At 40.5% G+C, this 26,924-nt stretch overlaps 1 protein-coding gene across 9 annotated transcripts in view; it reads left to right on the top strand.

The window, feature by feature from the left end:
- The first annotated feature begins 4,308 nt into the window (after window positions 1–4,308).
- The window catches only part of SCAF8 (SR-related CTD associated factor 8), a 155,891-nt gene continuing 133,275 nt past the window's right edge, over window positions 4,309–26,924 (top strand). For 7 of the 9 annotated variants that reach the window (XR_008207734.1, XR_008207735.1, XR_008207732.1 and 4 more), the window contains exon 1: window positions 16,365–16,732. Coding sequence is in view for 4 of the 9 variants with exons in the window: in XM_052686894.1 (XP_052542854.1) it covers window positions 16,703–16,732 (30 nt within the window). In the remaining 5 variants the exon portion in view is untranslated. Of the gene's footprint in view, window positions 4,327–5,008; window positions 5,076–12,398; window positions 12,465–14,175; window positions 14,249–15,788; window positions 15,888–16,177; window positions 16,733–26,924 lie in introns of those variants that run through there. The other 2 variants (XM_052686918.1, XM_052686909.1) reach the window with 2 other exon arrangements.

Genomic DNA, 26,924 nt, shown 5'->3' with positions numbered 1-26,924 from the left:
AGCGAGCCATGCAAGGCATGCACGCAGGATTGCATTTGCCTGCTCCGCTACGGTGCCGGCAGCTCAGCCAGCAGCCTGTGTTTCTGACGTCCAGCACTGCCCTCCAGCGCCCGCGGCCAGCCCCGCAAGGGAGGCAGCAAGGGGGTAAAGGCTAAGTGCAGATTTAAGTTCGCTATGCCTATGGAGAGAGCAACAGAAGGTCCTTAAGAGACGGCAGCGTGCTTTACATCCTCACTTTAACAACTGGATGCTAAATCAATTCTCTCTTCAATGCTGCTGAAGTTTTACACATTTTTGCATTGCTATCTTTCCATAAGATATGGAATGACCTTTCATACACAGGATGAGAGCCATAGTCATACAGCTCAGCTAAGGTCTTACGTTCCTAAGCCATGCTTTCCTCCCACAAATCACCTGGAAAAGTTCTGAAGTGGTTCTGTAACCCTTCCCAGCAAACCACTGTGGGTGCTCTGCTGCCAGTGCCCTGTGCTTTCAGAGTCCACAGCTGCTCTGCAGGACAAAACAAATATTGCTTTCCATAGCACTCCCACGAACTCAGAAACTCAGTGAATTAAGTTTCATTTCTAGATTAACATTTCATTTCTACTTACAGCTTAATCTATACTAACCCCATCAAAACCTGCAAAGCCACTTTGGTAAGACCACAGTTCCGCCATCTGCCCTTCTCCCTCTGGGCAGCCCTATCCTACAGTGGATGCAGCCATGGAGTGACAAGTGGCTGCTACCAGTCTACAAAGACAAAACTGGGACTTGAGTCCTCATTTTAAATATAGCCATATCACCTATATAACCATATCACCTTCTCACCAGGCAGAATAAGTATGAGACCTTCAGTGTCCTGGCTGACCTCCAATGCTCTGACTCTGGATTGCACACCCACACCTCTGCTGCAGCACCACTCTGCCAGTTTTTTTTTCCAACTCCACTACTTAAAGCTATGTCAGCAAGCAATCTTTTCTTCTTTCTACATCATTGCTCCTCTATCCTGTCACAAAACATTAATCCCAAGAACTAAACCCCCTCCAAAACCCTGCACCAGTTTAGCATCATTGAAAACAGACACCCCAAATAAACAAAACAGCTGGAAGAGACAAAGCATGAGTTATTCAGAGCCTAACATGGAAAAAAAAAAAACCAGTTTCAGAAAAAGGACTCTGACTTTAAATGAAGAACAAATACTACTTTCTTCTTGTTCTTATCAGAGCAAAGAACTCAAGTTCAGAAATATCTCAGACTTGTTTATTAATTAGGAAATTAACAAAGAATGTGGACAACAGCTTTGACTTCATAGACTGCATTAAAACAAAGATAGGACCTTTATGCTACTTGTGTTTTTCATTAAAAAGCAAAAAATAAGGGATGGGAAGCTGCAACTTATGCACATTAAGTGTGTACCAGTATCTAGACCAGAACATTTGATGCTTTGAGTTCACAAACAAGTATAAAAATGCCCATGTATATATATATATGTGTGTGTGTTTGTTGTCCAAATACAGCAGAACTTGACAGTCATGCTAGGAATGCTACACAGCAATTCCCAAAAGAAACATGCATCAGAGAATGGCTTTGCCACTTTTTCTTTAAGAAAAAATTATTTCCTAACATTTTCTCGGTTACTTCAGCCCACTTGGTACTGCAATAAAAAGAAAAAAACGTTTTAAACTTTGAATGGTATTTTTTTTTTTTTTAGTGTTACAAACCCAGAACGACTTATCTAAAGAAAGATTCGAGACTTTGCTATCAAGGGTCCACAGTGGAGTCACCCTGCAGACAGCAATGGTCTGTCACAGCTTTGTAAAACAATACCCTAATCCCCTGGACTTTAAACTAATTTTGGAAATTGCCCTGACATTTATAATGCAGCACTTTGCCTCCACATATCCATTTTCTGCTTCAGCCAGCATTACATACTTTCTGACTCCGTCACCCTAGCAGTTGTTTTATTTTGGTTTTGACTCTGTCTTTGGGAAACGTGACATTTAGTACAGAACAAGAAAGAGAAGAACCAAGCGCAGAACAATGAGGGCCTTTCCCTTCATGTGAAGGCAGCTCAGCTGGCACGGCAGGAGATGGACCAACAGATGTGAGCTCAAGGGAGGCTTCCGGCTATTGCTGAATCATTTCTTCCTTTGTTATCGCTACAGGGCTTCCTGTCAGCCATTCAATAGGGCATTCAGGACGACGCTGAAAGGCCAGATCCTATTCACTGAGGAGCCCCGATTAGCCTCATGATGTCAGGGGACCTTTGGGATCTAACACGGTAACATTGTACCAGAATAAAGGTTATCCACGTCCAGAGGTGGAGGAGCAAAAGCAAACAGGAGCACACCCACTGCTTTTATAGACCCAAAACTCAAGACTTTACAGCACGGTTATCGAGATTTATTCTTCTCCTCCCTTTTCCCCTAGCAGATAAGGGCAAAGCATTAAACTAAGAACAAAAATCCTGTTGAAGTGAAAAGATAATAAAAATGTAAGACCTTCAAAGGTATGAATACACAATTTTTACTGAGTGTATGACGTATCAAGCCCCCCTCACCCCCAAGGCAGCCTAGCCCCCCTCAGAAACCCACAGCAGAACAGCACACATTTCTCACAGGGCTATTATTTTATTAGGGACACAGCTATTATAGACACTGCCCAGAACCCTCCAATTGCCTTGTTGCACTGGGCTCAGATGCCTACTCAGCCTATCACCACCCAGTGATAAACCCTGCCAGGCTGTAGTAACTCTCCAGAGCTTACTGTGCTGGTTTAGAACACCAGATGATGGCAAACAGAGCACGCATTTCATTACTCTCCCTACCTGTTCCAAAGCACATGTCTTATTTCAGATGATGCAACCAAAGCTAGAAGGCTCTATTCTCCATGGACAAACTCACGCCTAGGAAAAGTTTCAATGACCTTTATGATCAAGTCTATGTAATAGGGAACTGAATAATAAAATGCAAAAAAAAGATAGTAATTTCAGAGAAAAGATATACACATAAACTATGTTATGTAACACAAGAAACACTGCTTCTGAAAATGTTACCTGAAGTCTCTACTCTGTAGGAATTTTGACCCTTTCTCTTAAGCTTCTTCTGTATTCATAGATCTAAAAGTTTTTGTGTAATTACTATCTGTGTTACATTAAGTATTTTTATTAGAACTTCAAAGAAAATAAAAGAAGACTCCATACATAAAATAAAATTCTCAGTACATCCAACATTTCAAATCAGAGATAATAATTTAAGACTAGATTAATTTTGCTATAAAATTACACTGTTAGCCAGGGCAGATCTTATGTCACACAAGAAGTTAGATGAAAGATATTACTCTCTTTGAAGATAAGTCAATACTTTAACATTAATTGCTATATCCTACATCAGAGAAAGATCATTCCTTTAGGTTAATTTGCACTGTTTTATCACATAGAGTTACCATAAACTTTAAGGTTTAAAGTTTCATTACCTACCACTTAAAGCAGCCTTATCTCTGCTTTTAAAGATACAAACACAACAAGCATACTACATACACAAATAACTTCAACAGAAGCTAATATAACTTCAAACATTACAGAAACATTTCATACTGTAAAGATACTACAGACATCAGCATTGAAATATATTTCCTCTTTCTCATTTAAACTATAGAGTAATTAAAGTACATAATAGAAATGACAAATTAGGTAAGTTTTCACATTTGAAGAGGTTTTTTCTTAGACATCCCTAGCATTTGCTAAAGCTTCTAGCATAACTTTATTTACTTAAGGCTGTTAAGTTTCTTCCCCTATTTATGTAAGTTTCTGAAAAGCATTCACTTTGCTCAATAGCAGACAAGAAAGTCAACCAGCAGCAGAACACAAGAAGCTATAAACAGTACATTAGCTAGAAACATGACTTTTCTTTTCTGTGCAAAATCCATCAAGCAACACACTTACCAGTTCTATTATAGCATAACTTCATTCACTCTCTAAGCTACCCACATCTTCATCTAAGACTAAAGAACACAGAAATAAATAAACACACCTGCATTAACTAAAAAAAACACACATCAGAACCAATCACCCATAAAACTCTCAAACTATATAAGCTCCTCAAGGACCCCTAACAGTACCTTTTTATAATAGCCTTCATTTGTAGTAATTTGCCACCTGCTCTCAATGAGGAATGCCAGTGAGGCACAGCTGAATTGGTTTCTCTCACCTGTCCTTTTTCTTCTCATCAGGTGTGCTAAGATGCCTATATAAGGTGGTAAGCCTCACAGTTTACTTTTTATTTTTTCTGATTGTTTAGAAGGGGGGAAAAGGTGCTATAACACAAGGTAGTTGTTTTACTTTTTTACTTTCTGGGTATTAGCTGGCTAGTACAAATATGGATGCACAAACTGTATGGCACCTGTTTTGAGTGCAATTAAGAAACAGTGCTTCTATTGTAACACTCGTTTATGGTCATGTTTATACTTTAAATGTTTTTGGTTTAGAAGTTGTAGAAGTGTGATACCTTTAGTGTAATTTCTATCCTTGTTGAATGCTTCATCTTGTATTCTGTTCGCTTATCATCTGTTAGTATTCACAAATGTGAGTAAAGCTAGAACAGCTTCCTCTACACTGTTTTCTTCCTAATGATAGCTGCTATAGTAAGGAGAGCTGAAGTTTATATAAAAGCAGTATATATAGTTCATAGCCTGCTTGTACTGAGGTGAGCAAGTACTTAATATATGCAGTATTATGAACTTTTTAAGGCTATGGTATTGTTTTTGCTGCTTGCCTGTATCCACAACTCAAAGAGATAACTGACTGATACTACTGAAGTGAGTCGAGTATCTCAGGTGCTTTTAGTAAAGCAGATGTTGCTAGTAATCTACGTGACTGAACAAGTTTTCTCTGTGTCTGGTGCCAAGATAGTCTCCTATGTTATCATTAGTTCAGAGACATAGCAGGACACAAGGTCTTCTTTACTACAAAAAGATCCTATGTTGTAGACTGACAAAATTCTTCTTATAGGAACTAAGATGAGTGTCAGCTCCCTGTTTGCTTTGTGGTTCCATCCTTTTCCCTGTTCTGCTTTCAGGTAAGAAAACTACTGTACCATTGAGATAGATTGGAAGGACAGAGATGTGAAGCTGTAGTTTAAGGGGTGGGGAAGGCCTATATTACAGACATAGCATGTTCTTAACGTTTCAGACAGTAATCTGTTTAAATACACGTATTTACTAATTGTTTATCTCAATTTTAATTGAAGTTAGGCTTGTTGCCCAGGCTGAAGAACTTTTTGTGTTCCTTGTGGTCATGTTAAGTCGTCCTTCCTATTTAAATGAACCTCTGTGGAAAAACTGGTATTTATCTTCTCCTCAGAACCAAACTTTGAAAATCTAAAATGGTCAGAATAATTTTAAGTACAGTTATGGTTTCTGCTAGTCAGGAAATGTAAGGTGTTTCACTGTGGTTTTGGAAATCGAGTTTTGGGAGAAGAACTTGTATAGCAGATAATGATATCTAAAACAGCATACTTTTTCAAGGTTATGTAATTTAGATGTTAATGATGATAAAACTAATGCATGCTAGTATTATTCCCACATCTAGTATGGTAAAGCTTATGTAGAAACAGCCTCTGGAGGGAAACAATGCAGAATTCATAATGTGAATACTATCATTCCCATGTTAGTCCGATTTGTTTTCAGGCACAGTAAGTACTGATCTGCTTTCTGAAGCTGCCTTTCTACTATAACCTTATTTCCATTTTTCTCCAAGTCTCCCTCAAAACTCCCTGCAATTTCACATCCAGTTCAAGTCTTACAGGAAGAAAAATACACAGTAAGCCTGAGCAGTCCTAAAATCCCAGTTTTAACTTCTTCATAGGAAAGCTCTATGTGATGCATTGAACTGGCAAATTTCTAAGGACTACATCTAACTCCTGACAAAGAAACTGTCTACTACAGCATTTACTGTTCCTTGATTTATTAGGAGAACAGGCATTGCTCACTTCAGTAACAGAAGCATGAAATCTAGTTTTGCTCTGACCAATTCCTTGTGTTCTGATCTCAGTTAACCTCTTCTCAAACAAACATGGAGAGAAGTCCTGAGGAACTGCTAACATCACTTACAGTTGTGTGGAGTCTGATTCTGTAATTGAATGGACTGTTTCTTCTTTGTGGAGGCTTGCTCATGTCAGTGTACTCTGGCACACAATTTGATGTTAAGTTAGGGAAGAATTACAGTATTGATTTATTAAGAACACATCTTGCATTGAAAAGTTTTAAGTATTTTTTTCTAGACAGCATTCTGGGACAAGACAAGCATGTTCAGAGACACTTAGTATCTTCTCTGTAGAAAGTTTAATCAGCTCAGCTAATAATTGAGAAATAGATATGATCACAGTTATGTCTTGCAGGTGGTACAGCATGCTTACTGAGTCTGACTGCAAGCTATCACATTTTTACCAGCTGCTAAACATGCAACTGTAAATTGACTTATTTGGGAAGTTTTTTGATAGTAGTAGAGGTTGTTTAGTTTTTATGGTTGCCTACCACAACACTTCTTTTCAATAACTCTTACTTTGCTGTTTTTACTAGTATTGCCTGTTTTCTAGCATCAACTAAACCTTGCTGGGTTTCTAGTATAGATAACGTAGTTCAGAGTGTAGTCTTTGTACACCAAGTGATAAGCAGCCCTTACGGCAGCCTGTGACCTAAGCAGAGAGCTCAGATTCTAAGAAAATCTATTGTAAAGCGGGGTAAAAAAGGAAGACAATGCAGAGTAAAGCGCATGAATCTTTAGAGGCATAAAGGGATCATCCGCTTCCCATTTTGTATGTAATTGTACTTTGTATCATTCCTCAAAAAACAATTAAGAGAAGAAAATGCAGGCTGTCTCTAGCAGAGGCTGTTTACAACTTGCATTTATGTCAGTAGAGCTGTGAACACAGTAGTTCATGGACAACAACTGTATTCAAGTTTGGGTCCTTGGCACACGTCAGCTGGATTCTTCTTATTAAACCAAAACAATTAAAGTTGAAATAACTAGGCTGAATGGAAGAATGAAAGTAAAAATATAGTTTTGAAGTGCAAATCTCTTTGCCTTTTGTTTTGAAGTGGTACGTGCCATTAGCAAACCAGCGTCTAACTGAAGGCAATCGTTTATTATTGCAGTAGTTCTTCAGTAGAATATTGACAGTATTTTAATATGGCTATGGGAAATGGAAGGGGAAGAATGGGAGCTGGGGGGCTTATTTGGGCCTGGAGGTAAGGGAAACGAGGCAGTCATAATGAGAGCAAGCGAAGAGCAGTCCTTCTCGAAAAAGCCCGTGCCGGAGGCGGCCGTGTCCCAGGGGAGGTCTCGCACCGCGCTCCTCCCGCCTGCAGGGTTTCTCCGCAGTGGCCACCAGGTGGCGCCGTTGTGCCGCGCTGCCTCCAATCCGGGAGCAGCCGGGCTGGAGAGGGGCGCGGCGCGATACAGCCGGCGCCGCTGCCTGAGGCTGGGCACGCTGGGCACCCGCGGGGAAGTTTGGTTCTAAATCCAGAGGTAAAATTCAGCCATGCCTTTTACCTGAAGCTCTTCGACTTAGCGCTGAGGGTGGCCGAGTCTGGCTGCTGCCTGCTGCACTGGTTGCCAAACGCTCATTGGTAAAGACGCAGGACTGACGTTGCAGAGAAGTCGCTGTGTGTGGCCAGAGAGCCTGAGGGGGGTCGGGAGCGTGAGGCTTTGCGAGCGCCCCCGTGTGGGCTGGGACTGCTCTTGTGCACATCCGTGCTGGCGCGCTGTGACCCGCTCACTGCAAGCTGTGGCTGTGCCAGATTTGGGAAAGCTTTCCTCAAGCAACAGCTCTCCGGGCGCATCTTTGGAGGACATAACGGCACCCAGTGCTGCTTCATGTGTGCACAAGGATGAGCCAACGCTGCAGTTGAAAACTTTCCTGAACTTTAACAAAAGACAAACAAAACACTGCTTTCCTAAACAATTTATGCTGCCGGCCTTTTGCTTTTAATTTTTCTCTGCCATCACCAGAGTGATTTTTAGATCACAGATCTTCATAACATCGATAATTCTGTATGTAGAAACTCAGCTTTTCTTCAGTTTATTCCTGAACAGATGCATGTGAAGCTGAAATGCTGGATTTGGTCATGAGTAAATGAAGCTTTCTATCTTCTAGGACACATTCCTGGTTGCATAAGAGTTATTTAAATGACATAATCTTGTTTTATGAATCCTGCGAAGCAAGCATATGACTGAGAGGGATCATCTGGCTCATAACAGTTCATTTCCTAGTGGCTGTGCTCCAGTATGGAGAGATCAGCTTTAGCCTTCCTACTCATGTGCAAGGAGGGAGGTTTCATCTTTAAAGCATTAATGTAACTTGCTGCTTTGCTGTTATGCCAGAAAGCTCCACAAGCATACCGAAGCCCCGGCCCTGCTGTGCCCTTCTGTCCTGAATATGTCACGGAGCAATTTGAGTGATTTGTGCTAATTTTATGCCTAATGTGAGATGAGTTCTTAGAGTAATGCATTCAGATCAGATAATACAGACTGGTCTCAAATGTTACTGTTCTTGTAGGACTCACCTAGGCAAAATGACCTTTCAATTAAGACATGAAGCATCATGCTAGTGTTAGTTTCTTCAGACTTGCCCTAGAAGAATGGCCATTTTAACCATTGAAATAACCACAACCATCAGGTGTGACAAGATTTTTGCTGTTTCTTTAAAACTTTTGAGAGTCCGCAATCCACGGATTACTACTAAAAAGTCTTATAGCAGAAGAGCTTTTGATTGCTCTATTTCATAAATTCTGACTAATTTAAGGACAATCTGTTATTATTCTGTAAGAACAAGACTTATAAAGTGAATATAAAGTATCTTAGTATTTACATTCTTGTATGAGTAATATTTTCACCTGTGCAAATGTATTTTATAATAGAGAATTAGATATGGGGCATATACCTATCATTATCTTGCATTAAGGTCAGAAGTAAGAAGCCTGTTGTAGGAGCCTGAGAGTTGAAGAGGAAGCACCAAGCATGATGTCCCATCAGGCAAAGAGTACCTCGTCACCAAATTGCATTTATGTAAAAGAGTGACGTAGATCACAAATTCTCCTGGATCAAATTTAAGGTGAACAAAGGAGTTTATACTGTACTGTGAAGCAGATTTTTCCAAATTTCCCTGTTCTAGGTACTGAAAGATGATGTGCTTTTACAATTAATATTTTATACAGTCCTGTCTATTAACGTCCACAAAAGTGTAGCCATCAGGACTGAACAGAATGGTAGCTTCTGTACTCGTGTTTGGGTAAAAGCAGTCTTGAACTGGGAAACTGTAGTTAATGCATAAGGTTTTTTCTTAAAATGAGTTGTTTTCAAAAATGAATTCTATATTACATTGCATTGGAGTGTTTCTTTTTTTTTTTTACCTCCTGATCATAAGTGAATGACTATAAGGGAATGTAACTTTGTACCTGTTTGAATGTACCAACAAAGAATTTGGTCCTATAATGTGGTGTCCTTAGATGCCTTCCTGATGCCACAAGCTGGGTGAGTTGTAAACTGGAGAAAGTTCACCAAGAATCTCTATGGATGTTGAGCAGCATCATGAAATTACTCTTGATGTGCTCAACAAATTTAGAAGGTACTCTCTGCTCTTAGGTGTAGCCGCTCTACTGGCCTTTTTATACCCAACATGCAGGCACTGCACATCAAGAATGTTGAAATAATTTTTGGCTGGGAATGTTTTTTCTAATTCAAGTTCTGGCCAGAAGGCATGTACTTCCTGGGATAGCCACCTTCTTCCTGATCTGAAATCAGAGCTTCAAGTGAGTCTGAGAAGGAAATTAACTGAAGCGTCATGCTGATCTAATCTAGACTGTTAGGAGGACCACCAAGACCTAAAAAGTATTCTATTGCCTTTTCTTCTTGACAAATTTGAAGCCAGTCACAAACATTACTGCTAAGCTCTGCGGGACCCAAGCCAGCCAAATTCCAACTCTATCATCCTGAGCTGAATTTTGCATTGACCTGGAAAGCTGTGCAGTTCAGCTGTGTGGGACAGGTTAATACCTCCTGGAAAAACTGCAAGTGCTGTCGGAGCCAAGTAAGTCACTGTACGTGTCAGCTCAGTCCAGCTGAATTTAGTAGCTCTGCTCAGTGCTGCCTGTGCTACAGTTTAGGTGGTGTTTTGCAAAGCCCTAAGGTACTTGTATGCTGGTCTGCCCAGTTTTTCATTATTCCTCACAGTGAAGAGGTATAACTATAATATATAAATAATGAGTCAAATAAGCATCATGTTCGGAGTGTTAGAAGTAATTATGATCAAGTAATAATTTTTCTCCCTGGGTGGAGTTTCCAAATAATTTCTGCAAAAGTCTTGCATTAGTGAAGAGATAAAGGTGTGCAAGGAGTATGCATTTGCAGACTCCTGAACATCTACATGAAGGAGTAAGACTATTTCTAGACATTACTAACAACTTGGCCTTAGTGGGCATAGGATTCTGCACATGCTGAATTTTCATTTTTTCATTTTTGCTATGCTAGCATCTCCTATCACATCAGGGACTGATTGCTCTCTTCTGCCTAAATTTTCTCCAAAGAGGAGGATACCATGATTGCCAGTAAGTTCTGTAGTTCTTGCAATATCTTCTGTACATAAAAAGAAATTGCATGGTCTTTGTGACTTTGGAAAGTTAAGTTCCTTTCTTGTAGAATGAAGATATGGAAAATCACAGAATCACCCGGGTTGGAAGGGACCTCAAGGATCATGTAGTTCCAACCCCCCTGCCTAGCAGGGCCACCAAACGTACACATTCAGATCAGGTTGCCCAGGACCCTGTCCAACCTGGCCTTGAACACGTCCAAGGACGGGGCATCCACAACCTTCCTGGGCAGCCCGTTCCAGGGCCTAACCACTCTCTTTGTAAAGAACTTCCCCCTAACATCCAACCTAAATCTTTCCTCCTTCAACTTGGATCCATTTCCCCTAGTCCTGCTGTTGTCAGCCCTTTTGATGAGTTTACTCCCCTCCTGGATGTAGGTTCCCTTCAGGTTCTGAAAGGCTGCAATGATGTCACCCCGCAGCCTTCTCTTCTCCAGGCTGAACAAGCCCAACTCCCTCAGCCTGTCCTCATAGGGGAGGTGCTCCAGCCCCCTGATCATCTTAGTCGCCCTCCTCTGGACCCTTTCCAAAAATCTCTGTCTTTCTTGTACTGAGGGCTCCAGTACATGCTGCCATGCCTTTTGGTACTGATTTACCATTTGTACGAATGGTTAAGCTAATGGTGAAAACCAGTAAGCACATGCTTGAAGCATATTCCTAGCGTTGTATGATAAGATCTAAAAGTACAATCTATGCCACCATAGATTTCTGGCCTCTCTTTTGCTGTGTGAACTGCTAATGAGGTGAGCTCCTATCACCAAGTGATAGGAAATCTTTTACTTCACTTTCTAACTGGAATTACTGTTCACCTAAAAGTAAAGGAAGATATGAGAACTCAATCTCTTTAGGGGAAAAAAAAGTGCAGTTAATATGACTGTAATGAGGTCATGACTTGCAGAGAAGAAGCTCTGAAAGGAGAAAATTGGGCTTAACTGCTGAAAATGATGAGGAAATTGTTCCTGTGATGAGAATGTTTTCTTCAAGTCCTAGAAGCTTTCTTCTTCAAGCATTAGAACACCTGGTCAGTAGTTGATGAGGCACTGCAAACCAATTTAATCAGTATAGAATAAACCTTGGCTATTCCTTCATTTCTGGTCTTCTACATATTCTGATCTTCTGATAGCTAGCAGAACACAGATGTGTGATGACAGCCTAGACCGCACATTGGAGAAATACGTGAGTTCTATATATACCTGTGGCAGAGACCTATGTCTACAAAATCTGTATACTAAGTTTTATTTTAAGTGAGCTTAAAATAAATGTTTTGTACTGTTTTTGATAGAAAAATTATCTTAAATGCTTGTTGAAAATTTGATTTAATTTCCCTAGGTTTTTATAAAGACACTAAATGTGGTACTCTAAGTCTCACTTGTTAAGCTTGAAATGAATCTTTAAAAAAAAAAGAAAGGCAAAATATAAGCCATTTTACTACATTTGCTTGAGATAGTGAAATTATGTAAATGGCTCTTACTGTATTGTGCTCACTTCTGCTACATGCCATAAAACCAAATGTGATTCTCATCAGAATGACAAATAATTCTGCTTTTGCAGTGTTAATGCAAGATAGAGATTTGGGGAGGAGAGAAAAATAATGTGAAATAATAACCTGAATTATTGATCAAGGACTGGTGCTCCTGGTTGTCAGCCTGTATCTCAAAAGGAGCATGAGCTAGCAGATGAACACTTTTTTTCTTTGAGATTTAAAGGTATTGTCTGTCATCTTTTGTATTCTCACTCAGGGCATTTTCATTCTAGTTTGGCTTGTTGGTCTATGAAAAGAGCTACTTCAGAGCTACCAGAACTGAATTCTTCAAGATTTTGGTGTGTATTCTTTGTACTGCTTATAATAGGTTTTCATTTCAAGATTCTAAAAATTCATATGCTTGTAGCTCAGGTTGGCTAGAGAAACTAGACCACTTTTACATCTTTACAGTGTTTACAAGTGAGAATCATCAGGATTTTTTATGTTCCATCTTTGTAGTTCTGCTTCATTACAGTGAGATAAGCATGCCATGGTTGCTACTACAAAACCATTGCCTAACCTTTTCTTTGAAATAATTATCTCATTAGAAGCAGAACTGAATGTTCGTTATGTAGCTGTATGAAATAGTGATTGCTTTACCCTGTGACTGTACGCTGTAATCAAAAACCAGTACAGCATGAAGTTGAAACTTCAGGATTAGAACCCTGTACAGAGTAAGAAAGCAACAGGAAATGCTGTCTGAGATGGTTAAAAATGTTGGAAATTCTGCTGTAGGTGTGACCTGCGTGGCCAACACTGTTCCATATCAGGTTATCCAAACCCACAAGCAAATCAAAGTTGCTAAAGGTAATTTATAAATCTTTATCTTTTTTTCTGAAGAAAAAAAAGAAATCGGCTTCATTTGAAATTCATGTAGATCCAGGGAGTACCTCTGAGCATTAAAGCTGGCCTCCAAATTTAAACCTATGCTGTCTTTCAAACATCATGCTTCATTGTTTAAAAAAGAAAAAACACACTTTCAAGTGATTTCTGTGGTGTAATGACTAAAGCCTGACACCATCAAGCCGGGATGGGCACAACTCACTTAGAGTAAGGTAAACTCAATTATGAGGAACTGGATAGTAAACTGACTGCAATTTTTAATAATTAGGCTATCATGATTACAAATAGTTACTAATACAGTGGTTCAGAGTTCCTTTAACAATGTTTGAAATGCATGCACACTTGGGGATGGGGGGGGAAAAGCTCCCTGTGCGAAAATGTCTAACATTCAGGATAAGTTCAGTGGAAAATGTTTCAGTATCTCTAGTCACAAACTTTGAACTTTTAAAATGGTTGTAATAATGGAATGGCAACTAAAAATACAAATGAAAGATGATGAGGTAGTTTGTGAAAACTGATAAAGAGGAAGAATGTACTAAAATTCAGTCAAAATTTCTTTGACTGAAAGCACACTGAAAAATTAGAGACTAGCAATGTACATGCTGAATGATTTGGCTTTAATTTGTAGATGTCTTCTTAAAAAAAAAAAAAGTGTGTGGCAAGAGTTTACTGCAAACAAACTTACTACTATTTTCTTACCTTTACCTTTAGCTGCAAGTGGCTATTACAGATCTGTTTTCCTCTGTGCCTACCTGAACACCAGCTCTCTCTCCTGACGTGGTTTTTTTTTTTTTTTTTTTTTTTTTTTTTTTTTAAATTATTCTAAAAGGTGAGAGAAAAGCTCAGGGAACTGATCTTGTGTATGGTGGGTGCCTCTTACGAGTGTTTGTTGGTATGACACTTGCACATTCTGTTGAATCTCTATTTAGACTTGTCAGAAGTAGGAAAAAGGAGGGGATACTTTTACCTTTTTATGGAGATCTCACTACATGTGAGATCTAAGATAGCTTCATTCTTGTTTTTCTCTCACAATCGTAAAGTTGTATTTGAATCCAAACAGAAATCATAATCCATTATTGCAAGTCTCATTTATAAGTCCTTTATATTTTGGAAAGCAAGAGTAAACTTATTTGCAAAACTGAAAGTTTCTGCTATGACTTTCATCAGTCTTACAGAGCACCAGAATTGAACATTTCTTGCATTGAACAGTAAGCTGTCAGTCATTCTGTTCCAGAACAAGGTAAGAAACCTCCTGATGACTTTGTTATGAATAATACCATAGGTTATTGAATTAGGTGGTGTCATGGGGTAAGGCAGCCTTGTCTCAGAATAAACCATTTTTCTGTGCTGTTTTAGTATTACTTCAGTTGTATGCTTACTCAATCTAGAATATCTAGTGTTATGATCAGAGGCATAGTATTCATTCAGTTAACTGCTTTCTCACTCTTGGATGATAGCTAACTCACTGCAAATTCAGAGGTCAAGGATTTGTGCATACATCTAAGTGTGAATCTTACCCTTCCTTCTCTGTTTACTTCTTTATTCACTCTTCCCTTTCCTTCTCTGGAAGAGCTTATGCTACTGGAATAAATGCTCTGTAAAAGCAGTCACATGGAAGCTTGTGACCACTTTGAAGTCAATTTCAAAATAGTTTTTGAAGTTTTTTTTCCTGTCCAGTGTAGTATTCCACATATTTTCATGGGCAAAACCAGACCTGCTTCAATTTCACCCAAAAGGAAAGCTACCAGATTCTAGAGGATAGTTCATACCTAAAATATTTGAGTAAGTTTTCCAAAGGAGCACAAAGTTTTACCTGTTTTTGTAATATGATAAACCCCTTGCTCTACAATAATTTGAACAGTTGTCTCTTTACATTTTACTTTCAATTCCCATGGGAAAAGATCAAAGGGGGAGCAAAGGCCATGTACAACCTGGGAAGCACAATGTGTTTCTCTTAAAACATTTGTGAAGGGAAGGGCAGCACTGTCCTTCTGGTAGAAGAGTGCCAGTGTTATTTGGCTTAGAAGGAACCTCAGAAGCTCCCTACCCCAATCTGTGGCTCCAAGTAAGCTCAACTGTGAGTTCTGAGTGGATTAGCCAGAACTTGACCCTCTTTGACCTTGAAAAGGGATGGACACCATGACATTTCTCTAGGGGACCTATTTCGCTGTTTGGCTATCTTCATGATGGAAAAGATTTTCCTACTGTTGAGTCAGAACCTGTTCTGCCTTAAGACCATCTCTTGACTTGATGTGTCTCTGACCAAAAAAGATACAAAGCAGGTCAAGAGATTACTGGATATTATTTCAAAATGATCAAAAATACTTAGGCGTTTTGTTCAGTCACTTCACTTTGTAGGTGCTGGCTGTTATTGGGTGACCTCCCTACTTCAAGCTCATATCTTCTCTACACTGAACTGAAATTCTCCCACCATCTCCAAACAGAGCATTTGATTATGTCTGTGGCTGTTCTTGTGACTATATTGGCTGCTGGAGATGGGCTTTTTCCCTGATTGAACCTGTTGTAGAAGAAAAACCTACAACTCTGTAATGCAATTTATTCTTTGTGTGAGCTCCTGTGAGAATGCAACTGTGTGATTCCATGTGTGGTTTAACTTCTCAGCTGTGCTGATTGTCAAGTGAAGAGCTGGATGCCTTTGGGTGAGATGGTTAACTAATGGAGCACGGAGAACTGTGGGGGGTTTTGTCTGAGGGGAGCTGGTGTGGGTTTTGAGGGGGAGATAAAGAAAACATACCTGATCTGAACTGCTGTGTGTGTAGGGTCTAAAGAACAGCATTGAGCTCTGGAGAAATTCCAGCTGAAGGTGCATCTGTGACTCCAGCCTGAGCACTTGTGACAGGGTCAGCGCCAGGAGACAGGTAAGTCCTGCAGGAGGCTTTTCTGCCAGGGACAGCAGCTGCGTGATAGGGCTGCTGGTGGGAGTTCAGCGGGAAATACACCCCGGGTAATAAAATGGCCACTCCTCGCCGGACGGGGCTGCTACAGTGCCGCCTTACCAAGTTGTAAACGCAGCTTTGTTTTTCCGGCTTTGCTCTCCGTGAATAGTAATCCTCGGTAACTACTTGTGTCGTCTTCTATGATCTATTTCGCGCTCTCCTACGCCCTGTCGCTCCTTTCCTTGTAGCAGCTCGACCCCTCACAAGCGCGCACCAGATCTGCTCCACGCACCCTCCGCACCGCTCTCCCTCCCGGGCCCGGCCGTAGCGCTCGGGGCGGAGCCCAGCTGAGGGACAGAGAGGGGCGTGCCCCTTTCGGCAGAGCTTCTGCGGCGCGGGCGCTGCCCGGCAGGTGGCGCTGTAGCCGCCTGCGCCGCTCTCGGCTCCTCTCGGAGCTGCGCTGCGAGGAGCCCCCGCGTGTCCGCCATATTGGTGCCCGCGCCGCAGCCGCTGCGCCTTGTTCCTCCATCTCCTCCCGGCGCGGCCCAGCGGAGCCCGACGGGGGAGGGGACGTCGGCGCCGCCGGGCGGGAAGCGGGGGCGAGGAGACCGCGCGCCGCCGGGAGGAGACGGAAACGAGCGGGGCCCGCGTCCCTCCGCGCCCGCCCCCTGCGCCACCCGCCATGGCGAGGAGGCCCGGCGGCTCCTGAGCGCGGCGCGCACGCACAGAGCGAGCCGAGCCCCGGCCCGGCCGCCATCAGCGGAGAGAAGCCGCCCGGCCCCCGCCTCGGCCGCGACATGGAGGCCGTGAAGGCCTTTAACAGCGAGGTGCGTGCCCCCTCCCGCGCCTTCCCCCGGGGTCGGGGAGCGGGCGGGGCCCTGGGGCCCGGCGCCTTCCCTGCCCCCTCCCGCTGCGCGCGCCTCGCCGCGGGGAGGGGGCGGAACCGGGGGGCCGCTGCCGGGCAGCCCCGGCCGGCGGGAGCGGGGAGCGGCCTCCCCCGGGAAGGTCACCGGGGTGCGGCGGGGGCCGCTGTCAGCGGGGGGGGGGGGCGGCGGCGGCGGGAGAAGCTCCCCGAGCCCGGGCGACTTCCACCGAAGGGCTGCGGGAGACGGCGCGAGGAGGGCGGTGGGGGAGGCTGGGGGCAGCGGGCCTCTTCCGTGCTCCTGACTGGAGGGAAGAGCGGTGCCCGGCCAACTTCACGCAGGGAGCTCGGGAGAGCGGGGCATTTCCTGGCTAGGTCTGCCCCATTCTCCGATCCGCTCGCCTTTTCCGGCACCCCTTCCCACTTTTCTTGTTTAATCGCCTGCCCGCACCCCGCCAGCGTACATCTCGGCACCTCCCTGAGCTGCTTGTGGATCGGGGGGTGGGAATAGGAGGGCCTGGAGGCTCACCTCCGTGACCGAAAATAGCTCATTTAGAGAGGATAGAATGAAAGCAGACATTCCATACGTGTTATATGGAACCACACTAAAAACTGTTGAGAATGATACAGAAGATTTGCAAACATTGCTCACAAAGATCAGTTATTGATAGGATATGTAGCTTCTTTCTTCCTTTTTTTTTTTTTTTCTTTTTTTTTTTTTTTCACCAGTACTTCATCTTATTTCAGTATAGCTCTTAGGATAGCTCTGCTTTGTTCCTCTTCATTGCCAGAGTTTATATTTGAGAGCTCAGGTGAGAATAAGGAAAATAAATACCCGTTTTCTCCATGGGAAGTTCTGTGCCTTAGAAAACTCGACTTTTATTAAATGTAGAAAGTATCCGCTCTGGTTACAATGCGTACTTCTGCAGGCTGCTTGGAGTTGGAGCTCCGGGTTTCTCTCTTCAACATAGAAGTGGCAAGGTTTTAATAATTTAAAAGTTTTCTGTTATTAAATTTTATCAAGTGGCAGTTTTATTTTTGTAGTGGAACAGTGTGCTAACCATGTTGTATCTACAAGCCAAAATAAAATTTTAGAAGTGTTTTTTAAGTGGCGCTTCTTGAGAACTCAGTAGGAACTGACTTGGCCTAATTGATGTACAGTTCTAAGTTTTGCATGTAACACAATTTGAATTCTCGAGCGGAAAAATCATGTTGTAAGCAGAAAAAGAAAATACTAAAAACATTTCTGTTCTACTTTTTACTTTGCTTACATACCGTATTCTTAAGTAGGGAAAAGTCTAGTCGCAGTAACAGAAGAACATAAGCAATTTAGAACCTTTTTCTTGTGTATACCTCCCAGCACGAGCAATAGTTTTTGCTTCTGTATTCAGAAACAACTTCTGGATGACTTGCTGAGCACGCAGATATAAATACTGTCAGAATAACAGATGAACTCTGCAGACTTAGGGTAAGGAAGAGGAAAGCTTCAGAGTGTGCCCATCTTTTAAATGCTCGAAAAAGACTGGAGTTTGTGTTCTTGGAAAAAGAGATGCAGAAGATGAACCACTTTTTCTCCTGTAGTGTTAGTTGGTAGCATCTATGAATAGATTTGTTTTTATGTCTTCTCTCTGTTTTGGTTTAACGGCTGTCTCTGTATTTGAATACTGGTCTACACTGATAGGAAAGTTTTGAAGATGCTGTAACCAAACCCCTCACCCTGGAAGTAAGTGATACACAAGTTGCTGTGTTTGTGAAGTCCTGACTATAGTTGCTAGATACTCTAACACCTCCGTATCCGCTGCAGTACTTGATTTTAACTTAATTTTCCATAGTTATTTCTGGTCTAACTGACCTATATGTACTCAGCATTTTAGAAATGTGAAATGACACAGTGAAATAGCTGAAGTGGATGTGTCCATAGCTTATGGTTTATGCTATACCTGAATACTTTTGAGTAAGTTACAGAATATTTGTACTTTGCTTCCAAAATTCCTTTTTCTTTTGGTTTATATTATGCTCAGAGATGAAGCTATACTTCAGACATGATGTTGGAGTTTTTTCTTCTAGAGATGTTTGCTTTAAAATAGATGTAAATTAAATATAGCATCAGATCCAGTAGACTAAATTCATAGAAGAAAAACTTTTAACTGCTTTCTCTTATGCAGCTTGCATTCAATTCACAATTTTACAATAGTTTATGCAGTTTATGTAACTTACTGGTGAAATCTTAATGACGCTTTAGAAAGAACGTTCCAAATACATTCAAACACTTAAATATGCAGACTGGGTACTTCTATTGTTTGTGCTTTTTTTTTCTTAGGGAAGGAGTTGTGTTTGGATTCTGCCATGAAGCTAAAATGAAAGCAGCTGTCCACCTAGGTAGTGTAAATTACTCAAAATGTTTGTGAACTGAAAGAAGATCTCATAGCTGTCCTATAGGAGAGTCACAGTGGAAGTGATTAACATAGGTCACTAATTTGATTAGAAAGAAATATCTCAAGTTTCCCCTTGTACTCTTGAGTACTGGATGTAATGCCTGCTGCTGCAGGTTGTGCATCGTGTTGATACTTGGCATTGTCAGTGCTGTACCTCACTGTGAATGTAAAATTAGCTGTTATATCCCATCTCTGGAGGGTTCAGGGTCAGGTTGGATGGGGCTGTTGGCAGCTTGATTTACTGAGTGGCAACCCTGCACGTGGCATTACATGTTTTCATGTAGTGGTTGATATTTTACCTTGGATTCAAAATGCCTAGCAGTGAAACAGAAAGATGAAATATTTCACAGCTGACTTTGTATGCTATTAATTGTCAGTGTTTCACTGCATGGTTTATCATTTGCTATAGTTGACATCCTTGAAGCTTAGCTACTGCAGAATCATGTTCCTCCAGGTCTCACTTCAGACCCCGAGCTTTTTCTTAAAAGCAGAGCATCAAAGTCAAGAACAAGTCTTGACAGAAGAAAATTATTTAAACGTTTAAAGATCTTTACACATTCCATACAATGGATTTTGTTAGAAGGAACTTGAATGAACTAGAGGCAAGCACACGTACTGTCAAGTTCCAGCAGTGAGATAATAGTGGTTTAGTTGCAAATGTAAGTAACTAAAACATACTATTTGTTGTATAGCTGTCTAAAAGCTAAAAGCTTTTAAAGAACATTATCAGCTTAGATGCTTATTTCCCTTAAAACTGCAGTAATAATTCACTGATCTAGTTCGATTAAATGCAGCATTCCATTTATTTGATGTTTCTCACATGTCTTAGTGAACTAGCTTAAAGCCTGCCTGTTGGTGATGCTACCCTTGCTGTCTTTTTGTTTTCTCTGTACTTAGAAGAAAAACACCTGATGCTTACCTTGGACAGTTATCTTTCTAGTTTTAAGGCAGCACAGTATATTACTGATATCCAAGTGGCAATTGTAAAAAGGTCAGCCATATATTAAAAAAAAAAAAAAGACATAGCTTCTTGAAGCTCATACCAGGAACAAGAAATCTCTGTGCATTTGGGTATTGATCTTTTCATACGCAACTGAATTGAACGGTGAAATAAGTATCATTGTGGAGACATGGAATGTGCTCCATATTGAAGTGTTTGAAGGTGGGGTGCACATAATGCACTGAAAGATGAAGGAAGTGACTTTAGTTTGCATAAAGAGTGATGTGGATTCCTGTGTCTTTTCTGTTGTAAATTCATTTGTCTTCTAGGAAGAAGAGCCACAAGTAAAACTTGCCCAGAGTTACTAGACTGGGCTGCAGGTGTTTTTAACGATGAGAATGGCTATCCATACATAGGTCATCGTAAAGTGGGGTCGCAGTGAGCATTTGGTGTGCAGGACAGTTTTGAGAGCTATGTAAGATGAAAGGAAATGGTTCATAAAATCTTCGTTGTTACGTTTGAGCTAACTAACCTCTTCTTCTGAAATCTGTCAGTGGTAGGGATGTAGCTGCCACTGATCATTTACTGCTGGTGCAGTTGTCTGTGTGCTCCACTTAACTGAGCTGTCCATTGCTCACCATGGCCATGATGTTTCTTCAGACAGCAGCTTTGCAGTGGTGACGGGGGAGCAGTTTGGTTAGCTGTGGTTTCAGAAATATCCTCTTGGAAATAACTTACACGTTCATTACACTCACTGCAGTATGGATGCACAAAAGTACAGCGTAAATCAGTTACTCTGTTTTAGAGGGCTGTATTTATATGGCAGCTTTTTTATAAAAGAATGCCAGTTGATGGTTAAAAGAAAAAGCCTAACTGGTATGCCTCATAAAGGTGCTAAATAGAAATTGATGCTGAATAGTTGAATAGAATGGTGAGAAGGATGCTCTGTGAAATGAGGAGCCAGGGCTTTGATTAGTGCAAGTAATGATAATAGCTGTTGTATATGAGGAAGAGCAGAAGGGCATGTAAGCTACTCCAGGGCAAAACAGATTTCTGAAATCCTGCCTTTGCTGAAGCACCTGTAACATCTGCAGAGTTTTATTTTCTGTCTCTCATTGCTGAGAAAATGAGAAATCCTCTGCCTGTTTTCTTTTCTTTCTTGCCAATAGTTTAACAGTGGTGGAAAATAGTGATAGGAAAGTGCAACTTGCTTTCACATCCTCTGCTGTTTTAAAGGACTCTGCTACTGATACCTTGAAAGCTTTTTAACTTTTGGTTTTATCTGATACTTCATTTATCTTCTGTTCTTTGTAAGCTTTGTTGTAGCAGATTGGGATTCTTTTATCTCTTATTCGTAATTTCTAGGATTAAAAATTAACCATTTGTAGTTGCATGTGCATGTAGATACCTATCCAGAAAGGTGTCTCAGGTTTTCATTCTTAACCTCTGGCTCAGAAGTGAAAATGGTCTTCGGTTTTATTTTGCATTATAATCCCATAGTGCTCCTCAGAGAAGAAAAAGCAAACGACAGAGAAAATGCATTTCATTAGGATGCAGCAAAATATGTAAGAATTTGTTAATTTCACTTTTGCTGTCAGGGCCATGAGGAGCAGGATCAGTGAAATGTAAATATTTCACCCCCTTGCTTCCCAGCAAGAGTCAAACTATTTGCTTTTTGTTAAGAGGGCACAGGAGCAGAAGTCATTTTTCTTACCAGAATATACTAAGTAAGTTTATGAAATCACCCGATTAAATGACTGTGTGTGCTGGATAAATATTTATAGTTTCAGTATCACATTTTCAAAAACTTGTCTGACCTTAGCCTTTCTCCAGTCACAGAATCTTGAGTAAATGATCATGCCAGGCTTTGTCCCAAATATTAGCTGTCTTTTCTGCATACTTTTCTCAATAACCTCACTTCTCTTGTGAATTAGTGTAGGGCAGATATAAAATGTTTTTCTGCCTTCCATTTTACAGTCTTTACATTTTTTCTTAACTCGTGTTCTAGATAGAACCCTGTGTTCTTGGAGTGTGAGTTTGAATGTAGGTCTCTGGATTCTGCCAGTACTCCTGGGTTGTAGCTGGGTTGTTACAATTATTGGTCCTGTTTGCTACTCATTTAGGGAACACGGAACCATTTTGCAGCTTAATACAAATGCACTTCTGAACTCTTAGGAGTTCAGAACCTTTGATTTTCACATTCTCACTAAAACCATGCCTAAGGCTACAATCTTCTGCAAAGTGCTTGAAATTATCCTGAGTCTTATTTGAGTTTGCCATCAGCAGTCTGTTTTCCTCTGGCAGTTGTAGAGTCTAGTAAGCCAAAAGACTTTCTTATGGAAAAAAAAACATTCAGAACAAGAGTATTTGATAAAGCATGTCTTCAAACATATGCTAGACATTTGGGTATTTTCCTGAAGATTCTTTCTCTTGGAAGGTGGCGGACTTTCTTTTTTCTGACTGTAAAATTGGTTCGTTTTTCTACCTCTGGAGTGGCAGTGAGAAATTTATCTGCGGATTGGCTGATTCAGCCGTGCTTAGAGCCTGCCCTCCTGGCCTCAACGAACACTGGTGTAACTGCATGGCGACAGTGGGTTACAATTGTTCATGTATGTATTCAGAGTTCATCTTGGCTTTAACTCTATACAAGATTAGTCCCTGTTCTCATATCATAGCTTTTCATGAATTGCATGTATATTTCTTCTGTTTCTTCACTTCTTTGAAGTTATTTTTTTGGCTGTATTGCTCTGGGAGTACTGACAGCCAAGTAGGTAATTTTATTAACCTTCTTCACCAGGAGCTTCTACACTGTATGGAATGTGTTCTGCAAGAGGTCTTCAGCTACTGCTGAACTAGTTCTCATTTTCACCTGTTCTTGGTCAGCTATACCAACCAATCTGTTTAAAAACAGATTTTATTTTTTTTTTTAAACAGGATTTGTTTAAATTTGGAGAAAGTAAGAGGAGAAGAGTGCATTGCTACCGTGACCCTCTGTCAGATTTGTTCCACCACAAATGAATCCACTCTTTACAACGTCAAGCTTTTGTCAAGTGAATTACCATTTGTATAGTATGTATAGCATATATACTATACAAATGGTAATTACAGCCATGTATATCCATGGCTACCAGAGATATACAGTATTTTGCCATTGTCTTTCCTCTTGAGAGCTTAACTACAAAGTATATGTAATTGTGCTGGCAATTTAGATGGTATGAGCTGTTTTTGTTGTTTTAAGTATGTATTGAATAATACTGCATTTCTGTTTTTTTTTTTCTGGTTTTGTGATTATGTGAGCAAGTGGAGATTTTTCTGATGCTTTGACATTCAGAAATACAATGCATGTGTTTTAAGTTAATAAAATTCATTTGCATGTGCAAGGTAAGACTTGGCACGAGAAGGAAAGCAACCTTCTACATGGCAAAAGCAGTAACAATTTTCAACCTGTTTATTGTTTTGGAGGCTTGACAGACAGTTCTGTGGTTCCCATTTACAATCCTAGTAGATGATGAGTAAAGGAGGAAGAGCAAAGCTTAGACCCGGGAGGCACCACCTGCAAGGAGCAGGGCTTTGGGTAGGTGGCGACTGAGCAGTAGGACAGCATAGCATAGCAACAGCTGAGAGGTTGAAGGCACTTGTTTTGGTAGCCTTGAGTTTGTTTATTTTGTAGTTCCCTCCTAATTGTAACATCAAGTTTGGAAGATAGGAGTAAGTATTCTTTGATGAACAGATTACAGTTGTACAGGGTGTTTTATAAAAGACAGTGAACAGCTGTCTTACGTCATTGAATTGGAATTTATAATTGAAATAACATGTATTTTTGGGAAAAATATTTCAGAAGATCCATCTTCTTGTGCTGTTTCAATGTTTCTGTATACTTGTTGATTTGAAATTGAATGCTGAGAGGTTCCATCTTTCTTGGAATGTCTTTTTTTTCTTTTTCATTTTCTTTTTTTTTTTTTTAAATGTATTAGATATTCATTAAAACTGATGTGTAATTAACTGGATGAATCCTTTGCTTTCCATACCTGTATTCTGTAGCTTCTTTACACAAGTACAAAATAGTATAAGTTGAATGCTGCTCGTTCTAAAACAGATTCTTTAAAAATCTTGGCCTTAAAAGATGGCTTTGTGGAGCTCTCTCGACAGATCATTTATAAGCCAATAATACAGATAGAAAATAGAATTTAGTATTTTGCTATTGATGTGACCGAAGTTTAAAAGAGGAATAATCATGTTTACAAAGGTCTTTGCATTTTCCAAAAGCCAAGAGCAATATATTAAACAGATTGTTGAAGCTTATGGAAATATGTGATCAGAGGAAAGTTTTCAGAACACTGAGGAAAAAAAAAAAAAAGAACAAAGCTGGTTCACAAGAAAAGGAATGGGGTTATTCTGTGAATATGCTCTGTATTTTGGTTACAGATAACATTGATCTTTGTAGCTTTGTTAATAGATAAGCAGCTGTAGCTTGCTCCGTTATTTTGAAGTGAACCACTTAGCAGGAAAGGAGAAACATGCATTTAACAAATATATTGGTTGCAGAGAAATCCATCCTGCTACAAACCGTGATTATTATTTTTTAAATTTAATTAATTAGTTTAAATCATGAAGCTTTGTTAGGAATGTAGGGAATTTTTAGCCATACCTACGGAGAAAACATTCTGAAGTCAGTGCAACAAGACAGCTTCTGTTGCAAGCCTTAGAAGCAGTTGGCAGAGAAAATGTGCCGGTCTCTGATTTTCAGAATGGTTGGGTCTGGCCCTGTACTTTGTTTCTCACAGCTGTAGAGATGTGATGGTGTTTAGACTTGTCTGAGGCGCGTGACTTCACACTGTGCCACATCCTTGCAGATAAACGCCTTGCTGCGTGAGGAGAGGCGCTTCCCCATCGGGATGGCCTCTGGAATTCTGCAGGCTGACGTCATGCCTGGAGATGATAGATTTTTCAGTTGGTGATAAAAAATTGGCTAGAAGATCGTGAAAAAATGGTATTTATGGGGAAAAAAAATAGTGTCAGGAATACTGAGAGAATTACAGAAAGTGACATACCCCCTTTATGTTCCCTGTTTTCTTATGCAGTGTGCTTTGGAGTGTGGCATGGACCTTTTGATCAGTCATCCTTCTGTTGTTGGGAGCTTGAGCTTTGGTAAAGGGCTTAGTCTTGCCCAGCTATTTTATGTGAACCATTTAAGTTTTTCTAAGCTTTTTGTTCCCAGGCTGTAAACATCCTAAGTTACTATGAAGAGAATAAGGGGAATTGTATTTTATGACTTGTTAAAGGTCTGAAGGCAATAAAGAGTGTTCTAGAGGCTATTCTCAACTAAACATCTGTTTCTTAGTAGTTGCAAACAATTCAGGACACCAGACTTGAATCCAGGTGGTTTCTTTAAATTCTGGTTTTAGGTTCACAGCTTATTGGTACAAAGCAGGTTATACCAACAGGGCTTATAAGCTTTCTTTGAATGCAGGAAAAAAAAAGAGGGTAATAAATTGAAGATGGGCTGTAGTAGGACTTATGACTCCAAAATACAAAAGCTAAAGTGGAATTTTATAATTGCACCTAGAATTGTTCAGGGTCCGTAAACTTGAAGTTGTTGACTGCCTTAAAAAGAAATGGGTGGGAGAGGGACTAAATAAGAGCAATGTCAGTAGTACCTGGCTTCTTCACATGCTGAAAAGTGTTCAGCTAGAAACTGACTGGCTTTATGGCTTATTTTACTCAATTGCTTGTACAATCAGTTAGGATGAACTTTCAGATCACTTCTGCAAAAATTACCATATGCGGGGAGTGGCATGTCTTAGTCTGACACGGAGGGAGTAAACTTTTAGAGTGAACATTCTCAAGTGATTTTAAATATTTTGTAAGTCAATGAAGTGCAACATAAAAGGAAAATGCTGGGATATCAAGCATGTTGACTGTTGTGCTATGTATTTGTTAATATGAACCACTGTATGGGAACTGCTGAATCACGGCCTGAACCTCTGATTGATCACCTGAGGTGAGCCGTGAGTCAGCCAGAGGAGCACAGCTGAAGGCAATTCACCTGTGCTGCTGGAAGGGGTGGAGCCAGGCTCCGTCTCTCCTAGACCTATTTAAGAGCTGGCTACCAGTGGGGAAGGATCTCATCTGGAGATCCCTCCTTCTGGTATTTTGTGGTGAGCCCAGCATAAGGGTAAGCCTTCCATTTATTCTCTCTTGTTATCATAGTCCACTTCACCTAACTCTCTTGTTTATTTTGTGATTGTAACATCTTGATATCCATTGATTATACAACCACGTATTATAGACTTTAAATGTTTGAACACAGTTGTATTAGGATAGTTGCTGTTTTGTTCTGCATTTTGCTAACATTGGATATTATCAACCCATATCGATTACTGGAAGATTGGAACTTCTCACTGTTTTAATTTCAGAATAAAATATCTTACGCAGAATGAAATATTTGTCATTTTCACCATCTTAAGTGCACATTTTTAGTCTATAATCTAAAACTTCTGTGCAACACAGGGAGCAAGAAGGTGTTAACTGGGTTTAAATAGCAGTTTTCACTGGTAGGATCCAATCTGCTCTGAGCAAAAAATTTATTCACTGAGGGATGGGCTCAGATATTTTAATTAACTTCTCCTAGGCAATCAAGAATACATGAAATGCAACAATAAAACTTGTTGTTTCTATTTGTTTTTCAAAGCAATGACTGACAATGCTCTTTTCTTATTCTTTGCAGTGTGGTGATGTAGATATTTTGGTAAGCAATTCAGTGACTCTTTCTGTATATGCAA

The sequence above is a fragment of the Tympanuchus pallidicinctus genome, unplaced genomic scaffold (genome assembly GCF_026119805.1).
Source record: "Tympanuchus pallidicinctus isolate F22 unplaced genomic scaffold, pur_lepc_1.0 scaffold1, whole genome shotgun sequence".
NCBI classification, from domain to species: Eukaryota; Metazoa; Chordata; class Aves; order Galliformes; family Phasianidae; genus Tympanuchus; species Tympanuchus pallidicinctus.
The sequence above is the reverse complement of the archived record's forward strand: the minus strand, read 5'-3'. Positions and strand labels throughout refer to the sequence as shown.